General features: G+C 45.4%; 2 protein-coding genes across 2 annotated transcripts; both read left to right on the forward strand.

Moving 5' to 3' along the window:
- Positions 1–2,971: 2,971 nt before the first annotated feature.
- Positions 2,972–7,410, forward strand: LOC120697041 (protein NLP3-like). The gene is made up of 5 exons (XM_039980163.1): positions 2,972–3,298; positions 4,179–4,735; positions 4,880–4,927; positions 5,017–5,974; positions 6,130–7,410. The coding sequence occupies exons 1-5, from the start codon at positions 3,103–3,105 to the stop codon at positions 7,086–7,088; spliced, it is 2,718 nt and encodes a 905-aa protein (XP_039836097.1). The 5' UTR covers positions 2,972–3,102; the 3' UTR covers positions 7,089–7,410.
- Positions 7,411–8,255: 845 nt separating this feature from the next.
- On the forward strand, positions 8,256–9,565 carry LOC120697042 (CASP-like protein 1C1). Its single transcript, XM_039980165.1, has 3 exons — positions 8,256–8,655; positions 8,823–8,925; positions 9,018–9,565. The coding sequence occupies exons 1-3, from the start codon at positions 8,501–8,503 to the stop codon at positions 9,246–9,248; spliced, it is 489 nt and encodes a 162-aa protein (XP_039836099.1). The 5' UTR covers positions 8,256–8,500; the 3' UTR covers positions 9,249–9,565.
- Positions 9,566–10,150: the final 585 nt, after the last annotated feature.

The following is a 10,150-nucleotide window of genomic DNA, read 5'->3' on the forward strand; positions in this document are numbered from 1 at the left end:
TCGTCGGTGCGACACAAGGTGGGTCGTGGAGGCGCACGGCGAGGCCGGCCTCCTTCCTAGCCTCGAGCTCCGCTGGCTTCTTGGCGGGGAGGGCAGAGCGTCGCGGATCCGGCGCCGGTCCCCCTCCCCTGCTCCTCCCTCGCGGCGGCGGTTCTGGTGCCGATTCCCCTCCCTGCTCCTCCCTCACGGCGGATCGGGCGTGGCTCCTTCTCCAGCGCAGCAAGTGGAGCTCGGCGGGGCAGAGGCCATGCATGGCGACCTCCATGGCCGCCAAGCAGAGGGGCCAGGAGAGGGGGGAGAAATAGAGAAACAAGAGAGATATTAAAAAAATAAACTGACATGTGGGCCTACTGCCACGTGTCATCAACGTCAGCGAAACCATCCAGCAAAATCACCGGATGGCCAAATGTGAACGGTTTTGATAATTAGATGGTCAAGGATACCCGATTTTGAAGTTGCATGGCTAAAATCAAACTCAGACCATAGTTGGAATGCAAAAAATGGACTTTTCCCATATTTTAAACAGGCAACTTTCAACTCTAAAGTAATTTATATCGTAGTTTGGTGCTAAGAGAGATACTATTAAATTTGTTGGTATTCAAGGTACCTAGGGCGCCTTATGCCTTTTGCTAGTTTTAGTCACTTGGATTTGGGCCATTGATGTCAAAATCTCCCGGATTTGCATCAAGCTTATGGATGATGATTACCACCTAAGACCAAGCTTGCTTCAACTTTTTTTTTTCTGAAACCATTCTTGCTTCAACTTGATCTCGACGTCTTCTTAGGTACTCCAATGTCTGCACCAAATTGGCACTCCAATGCTTGCAGATATATGTATTCACTTTTTCTGGACGATGATGGTGTATGTATATGCACTGCAGCCACGTTATTATAGGGCTACTTTTTCGAGAATTTTAGACCAAGCTAACTCCAAGAGTCTAGTTAAGCCCACTCGGATCGGTAAAAACAGAGAAACACTGGTGAAAATTCAATCCAACAGCCATTTCTCTAGGCATCTTTGCCGAACACGTCCAACTCACCATCTCCCTCCTCCCCCGCGCGGTCCGGTCCTTTTTCTGCACCATTTTCCTCCTCCCACACACCCTCCCACCCTCGTGCTCTCGCCGTGGCTGAGGATGGTGTAATCGTCGCCGCCGAGGATGGGGACGGGACGACGTGTCCATGGTCGCCGTGTGTGAGGAGGGAGTGGTCATCACCGCTGGGGATGGGGAGGGTGATGTTGTGGCCTCTGCGGACGGAGAGGGTGCGATCGTCGACGCCAGGGATGGGGACGGCGATGTTGTGGCCGGCGCGAACGGAGAGGGCGCGATCGTCGCCGCCAGGGATGGGGGGCGATGCCACGGTCGTCGCCACTGGGATAGGGATGGCGTTGTTGTGGCCGCCACGCGAAGGGAGGGTGCAATCCCATCACAGAGACGGGGATGATGGTGTTGTGATAGTTGACGCCGGCTTCAGGAAAACGATAAAACGATCTGACATGGAGGTGATTTGAATATGGATAGTTAAGATTTGGAGAGACTGTTGGTTTTCCCTAATGGTTAGGAAGTTTTCTATTTTTTACAATCTCCGCAAAACTCTAAATTTAGCTAGGATTATATCTAAGCCGTTGAAGTTGCTCTTGTAGAACCATTACTTTTACCCACCAAGCTATTCAAGGAATAGCAGGACATAGAGTGGCATGGAAAGTATCTGCATTGTGTGGAAGTTCTAGAACAAGAAGGTAACATGTCACGGTAATATGAGAGCTTAGAGTAACTCCAATAGAATAGCTATTCTCTTAGCTAAATTTGGAGATTTTTAACCCTGCAAAAAAAATAGAGAGCCTCCTAAATGGTGGGAAAACCAATAGAGTGGGTAAATCTTAAGAATGTAAAATTCAAACGAGATCTTTGAATTTTGCACTAAACACCCTAGAAAGAATTTGGGGTTTGCAATGTAGTCCCTAAGTATGGCTGCGGTGGCGGAGGTGAAATTTTGGCGTCTGAATTTTGCACTAAACATTCTAGAAAGAACTTGGGGTTTGCAATGTAGTCCCAAGCATGGCTATGGCGGTGGAGGTGGAATTGCGGCGAGGGGAGGGCTTGCCACTTGCCAGTGGTGGGGAATTGGTGGGGGAGCAGGGGAAATGATCTATGTTCGATTTGAGGCAAGAGCCGGGGTCGGAGGTGGTCGGGCGGGTTGTCGGCGTACACGGGCTCGGGCGGCAGGACGGAGAGAGCGCGGGGATGATAGTGGCACGGGCGTACGACGACGTGAGGGCAGGAGCGGAGCGCGGGAGAGGCCCGTGCCGAGCGAGATGGCGAGTCCACCCGCTCTGTATAAATTGCAAGTGACGATCAGGGATGCCGAACTGGATATCGGTTGGATCTCGATTTCTAGAAAATTTATCTATTTAAGATTTTTTACCCATAATTCAGTGCGGGTGTAGAACAGTTTCAGGTTATTACCGATGTAAAAAAATGGGTTGTGTGCTGAGTCATGAGTGGTAGAAGCACTAAGGCCGTGTTTAGTTTGAACGCCAAAATTTTTTTGCGATGTAATCTTACTAATTTGAAGTACTAAATGAAGTCTATTTATAAAACTTTTTGCACATATGGGTTGTAAATCGCGAGACGAATCTAATGATGCTAATTAATCTATAATTAATTAATAATTAGCGGATGGTTACTGTAGTATCACTGTTGCAAATCATGTATTAAGTAGGCTCATTAAATTCGTCTCGCGATTTATAGCTCATCCATATAAAAAAATTCTCATCCATATAAAAAAATTTGTAAATAAAATTCATTTAATATTCTATATATCTGTCGAAATATTTGATGTGATATTTTTTTTATTTATAGGGTCTAGGAGGTGGTAACTGACTAACTGTTAACAGGGTCTAACTATACGGAGTATATTGCAAGAGGACAAGGCTCTGAGCTCGCCCCAACACAAGCTCCGCCTCCCCCATATGCACCTACTGGCTACGAGTCTACTAGCCTCCTCGTCTCCCTCGTCGTGTGGCGCCAAACCTTCTAGCCCGCAAACCTCAAGCTCGCCTCTCCATTGCCACAGCCGCCGCGGCGCCTGACCCGGCTGATGGAGTTCGACTTCGACTCCCCGGACGGCGGCGACGCCTGGCTGCTCGACGCCATGGCCACGTCGCTCCACTTCTCGGCCGCGTCTCCGCCGCTGCCGCTGCCGCCGCCGTGGCCGTGCGGCGACCCGCACCACCCCTCCGTCGTGCCGCTGGACACGGCCGCCCCGCAGGACGACGCCCCGGGCGCGCGCGCCGGTGAGGTTTCCTCCACCATTGATTTCGCCGCCGTCCCTTCGTTCACGGCGCCGTGCCGTACGGGGCGATCCGGTCGAGGATCCTGTTGTGATCGCGACCGCAAATCTGATGTCTTGATTCGATTGCTCGTACGACATGCCGGCGATTAGCGCAAGAATCTTGCGACAGCGACGGCATATTGGCAGTATGTTGCCGCGGCTTTGATTACCATTTTGCATTGGCCGGTTGGTGCCAAGAAGGCAGCTTTTTTGGCGTTGACTTGGCGTGGTGCGGTGTGCTCTGGTTGGCGTTCGGAGTTTTCTACGCAATTGTGGTCAAAATGGTTGGTTGCTAACTGGACTCCACTACGAGGTGTCCAGGTCCAGCTCTTATTTTACAATGCCATCTGGACCATTAGCTGGTGGTAGATTTGCATGGTGGGTTCTGACGGGATCCCCTTTGATTGTCTGCGCTAGAATCAGCCTATCTGGGGCAGTTATTAACCCAGAATCGCTTGTGCGCATGAACTTGATTATCTTTCCGGGTAGGGCCATGTAGTGGATTTTTCAGTATATTGAACATGAAGCCAATTTGATCAACCTGCTGTGTGTTGATAAATAAAAAATATGATGATATTTCCATTGCATGGTTGTGTTTGCTTGACGCCTTGACATAGTACTAATTGGTAGAATGAATATTTGAAGTCATTTGCATCTGTGGCATGCCGTGTCCACTATAAGACAGACTATCGTCAGCAAGTGAATCTCTATTACTATTAAAAATCTGACATTTATGTAGCTGGCAGCAGCTATTACTCTTGTTGCAATTGTTTTTTTATGGTCTCTTGTTGCAATTGTTACTATTTAGTATTGACAAAATTCAATTATCCTCTGTTATGTAGGGAAATCTGAAATGACCAAGAAAGGTGAACCTATCAATGGTAAATGCCAGGTTCATCTTTCCATGGTTGATGATTATTCTGATAGCTCTTATTTCTTGAAGGAAAGGCTCACACTAGCTCTCAGGTACTTCAAGGAGTCTACCAATCAGCACTTGTTGGTTCAGGTTTGGGTGCCCATCAGGAAAGGGGATCGCTACATGCTAAGCACTTCAGGGCAGCCCTTTGTGCTTGACCAACAGAGTATCGGACTTCTTCAGTATAGGGCTGTGTCCATGATGTATATGTTCTCTGTGGATGGAGACAATGTCAAAGAATTGGGACTACCTGGGCGCGTATACAAGCAGAAGGTGCCTGAATGGACACCCAGTGTGCAGTATTACAGCAGTACTGAGTACGCACGGCTTAACCATGCAATAAGCTACAATGTTCATGGTACTGTTGCCTTGCCTGTGTTTGATCCTTCCACGAAGTCATGTATCGCTGTTGTTGAACTTATAATGACATCAAAGAAAGTAAACTATGCAAGCGAGGTTGGTAAAGTCAGCAAAGCTCTTGAGGTTAGCTCATTTTTCCTTCTATGACAACAAATTGTCAACTTGTAAGCGTTCAGATATAAGTGATATTGCTGAATTATGGCATAATTATTTTCCAAACTCATTTTCTCAGCTGCATCTGGGTAATTAATTTTCCATTATCTGCAGGCTGTGGATCTTAAAAGCACTGAAGTTGTTGAACATCCATATGTCCAGGTAAAAATAGTTCGACAACTCCAATTTGACTAGTACATTTCCTTGTTTTATTTTGAGTGCTAAAGTTTTGTTTCTTTTCTTCTACTCAGACTCAGATATTTAATGAAGGCCATCAAGCTGCACTTGTAGAGATGTTGGAAGTCTTAACAGTAATTTGTGAAGAGCTCAAACTGCCCTTAGCTCAGACTTGGGTGCCTTGCAAATACCAAAATTTACTGGTACCTTGTGGTGGTGTGAAGAAGAGTAGCTTCAATATTCATGGAAGTTGTGCCCAAGAATTATGCATGTTAACTAGTGATGTTGCATTTCATGTCATCGATGCTCATATGTGGGGATTCCGAGATGCTTGTGTAGAGCACCACCTGCAGAAAGGACAAGGAGTTTCTGGAAAGGCATGCATCCTACGTAGGCCATGCTTTTCCAAAGATGTGACTAGATTCTCTAAATTGGAGTATCCTCTTGTGCACTACGCTCGTATGTTTGGATTAGCTGGTTGTTTTTCAGTATGCATGCAAAGTGCTTACACTGGAAATGATGATTATGTACTAGAGTTTTTCCTGCCACCTGATTGCAGAGAAGATGCCGAGAAAATGGTTCTTTTGGAGTCCATCTTAGCTCTGCTGAGACAGCATCTTCGTAGTTTACATGTAGCTACTGATGAAGTCTCACATGAAGAACTTCAAGTCGACGCTATTACTGTAATTGATAACAATGAAACAAAGGATGAACATGCACAACATCTGAACTTTCAAGTTGGCATTCATGCCTCACATGAGAGCAATATGCATGGAGTCCATGAGTCTGACAGCCAGAAAAGAATAGCTTCACCAGAATATGAAATGTGTCTCTCACCTGAAAATAGCACCAAATGCAATGGCAAATTATTTGTTGGACCAAACGGTGGTTGTACCTCGGATTCTTTGTTGCCTAACAACAATAGCAAACATCATGGAAGGAGACGAGGAAAAGCAGAAAAAACATTCAGTTTGGAAGTTATTCAACATTATTTTACTGGAAGCTTGAAGAATGCAGCAAAAAGTCTAGGAGGTATGTATAATTTGAATTTCTGCAATTTTTTGAGAAATTACAAATTTACATATTGTTTATACATTCTGTAGCTCATGCATTGAGATTGTGAATTTTGGCATATTTTGTTAGCTTGTAAGTCTGAATATCGTTAATTGTTTATTTCTTTTTGACAGTATGTCCTACAACGATGAAGCGCATCTGCAGGCAACACGGGATTTCTCGCTGGCCATCTCGGCAAATCAGCAAGGTTAACCGTTCTATTTCTAAATTAAAGAAGGTGATTGAATCTGTTGAAGGGTCGGAGAGTGCATTTACTCTCACATCTATCACGGGTCCTCTCCCCGTTCCTTTCACTCCATCCAATCCTACCAATATAAAGAATGGAAGGCAAACTGAGGTTACTGACCTTTCCATTCCTTCTGTTCAAGAAAACAGAGGTTCATCCTCGCAGATTAAGTTGTTAGAAAATGATGATCGCCTAGGCATGCTCATTCCTCAGCGAAGCTTTCTGGCTAATATCAGCAAACAGATCGAACGGGAGAAAGCTTTGAACTTGAGAAGTTCGTCTGGAGAGCCTAGCACTAATTCAGGGACATCAGAAGACTCCTGCCTTGGCAGCCCTGCAAACAGGACATTTGTATCACTACTCATGGAACCACAACAAAACATGCGCAAACCAGAAAGGTTCACAAAAGAGCCATTTCAAACACAGGACCTGCTTCTTCCAGGGCTATTTGTTAACGGTTCAGGAAGCTCCAAAAATTGCAAGAACCACATCACAGCTGCAGTTAATGAACCTGCTGTAGTCCCTCCAGGCAGTCTCATGTCTGTACATAATTCAGGGATAGTAACAGTGAAGGCACGCTACAAGGAAGACCTTTTAAGATTTCGATTCCCGTGTTCTGCAAGCATTATTGATTTGAAAGATGAAGTGGCCAAACGGATACAAATAGATGTTGGTGTTTTTAATATCAAGTATCTTGATGATGATCACGAATGGGTGAAGTTGACATGTGATGCTGACTTAGAAGAGTGCATAGAGATCTCCCGGCTATCTGGTAGCAACGTTTTGAGGCTGTTGGTCAGTGACATTGCTCCAATCCTTGGGAGTTCTTGTGGGAGCACTGGATGATTTTTGAAAGTTTATGAATTAGCATAGTATAATGCAGTGGCCTAATATAGTTTACATTTAGGCTAGCTGCTTCAGTTCTTGGCTACACCACTATTTTATTTTCTTTTACAGGTATTTCTCATTTTTGTGTAGGGAAATCAAGGATACAAAACATTTTCTTTGAGTTAGTATGTACAAAGATAAGGTTGGTGTAGCATAAATATAATTGATGTTTAGACTTTCATGGCTGCTTGTATGGTATACGGGTGATACCAGCCAAACAAAATCCTGAAAATATTATTGCTGGAATGCTTATAAAACTTTGAAATAGTTTTGCTGCAAATTTGGAGACTTATTTCGGTGCTCATTTTCAAGTTTGTTCTGAATTCCAACTAGTTCATTGTTCAGTTTTTCTTCATCAACATTATACAATTTTGTTTCAGTTCCTCAAGGAACTATGAAGTATTAGTATTTTCTATTTTGGTTCACAAACAAGTGCATATTTCTTTTTTAAAAAGGTAACAGGCCTAGCCCAAGCCCAGAGTAAATTATATTTTTTTTAAAATAAATCTGATACCTATTGACGAACAAATAGGATTTCGTGGAATGGCGCTAGCAAAAATCAGGCACACAGGTGGCTAAAATTCAATGGCTTATTTGGACACCAGTGATCAGAAGGCAGAAGCCATGGTAGTGCGGGTGAGCTTCAGAAAAAGCTGGTGATCACAAAGAGTAGCACTCCCTCTAATTCCAAAAGTAGGTCGTTTAGAACATCGACATGGTGTTCTTTTCACTTTGGAATCGAAGGGAGAGGCAAACATGAGAAGTTTCGCTTTGGAGTGCTGCTACACAAGAGATACTAGCAGACGTCTCCTTCAGTACCCCGATGCGAAGAAACTTTTTCGTGGCTACTTTCGTTTTGCCCAAAAGAAAACCAGTAGCTCGTTAGTCCCTTTTGTTCCAACAGCCTAGACACAACAGCATTCAGATGGGAAGAAACAAGCCCTCCACGAATGAAACCACAGGATCGTAGAATTGGTTTGCATCATATAACTACTGACAACAAAACTTCAGGAGGTCCTAAAATTATTCTTCTCACGTTGCCCAACTGTCTTGGCACCAAGACGTTGACATCTGCGACACAAGGAGGGCAAATGCAGCATGGGCAGCACAACGCACAAGTTAAGGCAAGGTCGCTCACTGGCAAGACCTGCTCCAGATCATAGGTTTCCTGCTTCTCCTGCCTTCCACGCAGCTGAACCACCAAAACTACTGGAAGCAACCGGTGCAGCTACGCTATTTAACCTCGCCACACAAAATCTTCTTGGAGCTCCCCTTATTAGCAGTAATTGTCGCTTTGGAAAACACTAATAGTTATAGCAGGCAGACAATCACTCTCGCATACATCAGAGTTCAGAGGAGGAGCATCAGAAATGGCGAAGCTGCACCGGCTCATCTCCGTCGTGCTCCGGCTCGCCGCGGCGGGGGCCGCGGCGGCGGCGGCGATAATCATGGTGACCAGCCATGAGACCACCAGCTTCTTCGGCATAGAGGTGGAGGCCAAGTACTCCTACACTCCATCGTTCATGTAAGTAATTCTCACTCTTCTCCATACTCTGAACATGCTAATGGAACGAACATCTTTTATTTGCCAGTGAATTCTACTGCTGTTGAAGTGATTTAGCTACAGAGAGATCGATCGATCGATCGATATTTTTGCTCATAAATCATGACAATGTGTTCGATCACACGCAGATTCTTCGTGGTGGCATTCGCAGTGACTTTCGCCTACAGCCTGCTCGTCCTCTTCGTGCGGCCGGGGAGCACCGCCTCCAGACTGGTGCTCCTGAGCGACGTGGTAAGCAGCACAGACTTATGCAGCAGCTGCATTGTCATCCCCATTCGATGTTCCGGTGACTGTCCATGAACGAACGAATGAAACGCGTGCAGATCGTGGGGATGCTTCTCGTCGGCGCGGTGGCGGCCACCGGCGCGATAGCGGGCATCGGGAGGAACGGCAACACGCACGCCGGGTGGCTGCCCATCTGCGGGCAGGTGCGGGCCTACTGCAGCCACGTGATGGGGGCGCTGATCGCCGGCTTCGTCTCGCTCGTCGTCTACTTCCTCATCATCATGTACTCCCTCCACGCCGTCGCGGAGCCCCTGTGCTCCTGCCATTAGAAGCCATCCCGTCACCCTGCTTGTTCGTTCCGTCGTCTCCAGATCGATCGACCCGCCCACCAGTTATGAAGAACTTATATGATGCGTCGTCCGTTTCTTAGTAATTTTGTTTAGGCACTGTCTGAGACATGCTCTGGTCATATTCATTTCGTATGTGATCGGTCGTTACCATTATTTCTCATAGTATATTCAGGCATTCAGCTGGGACAAAACCCTTCTCTTCTTTCTCATGATGAGTTGCATTGGAAATTTGAAGAGAAAATGTTCCAAGATGTTTCTGGGGACTGAATGATCCACTACTGTTGTTGTGATGCTGTCACTGTTGGGACTTTGGAAAAATTAGTTTTTTATTTCTTTTACTGTTTGATGCATTGTTGATGCCGACATGCCGTACGTAGTGTTAGTGTTGAGTCAAGGGTTAGGTAATCAGAATCTGCTTACTCACAGTACGTGTTCAGTTGAGTCAAGGATTTTTTGGTGCCACGAGCCCACGACACTGAGCTGGTCAACGCCGATTGCAAGCTTTGAGGCACTTTGTTGGTGAGCCAACTTATATCTACTTTCACCTAAACAAATCTCTTAATGTAAAAGGAATAAATTGATCTTTTTTTTCATAATCAACAGGTAATGACTAATGACAACTTACTCATATGTCAATAGCCTTCTCTGTAAATAATCGAGGTAAGCATCACAAAAGGCCAGAAGTCTTCTCTTCCTCCTCTCCGGCGCATGATTCCTTGGTGTATGGGATTGCGTGCAAAGAAAGATTCATTTAAAAAAGTTATAGTTCTTCAATCAACTATCCAAATTAAAATACGGTTGCATCATCGTGTTTGTAACTGCAAGGTCATCAAAACAAGACTACATTTGACTATATTCGAAAGAATTTAATGTGAAACAAT

This window comes from Panicum virgatum, chromosome 3K (assembly GCF_016808335.1).
Source record: "Panicum virgatum strain AP13 chromosome 3K, P.virgatum_v5, whole genome shotgun sequence".
Taxonomy (NCBI): Eukaryota; Viridiplantae; Streptophyta; class Magnoliopsida; order Poales; family Poaceae; genus Panicum; species Panicum virgatum.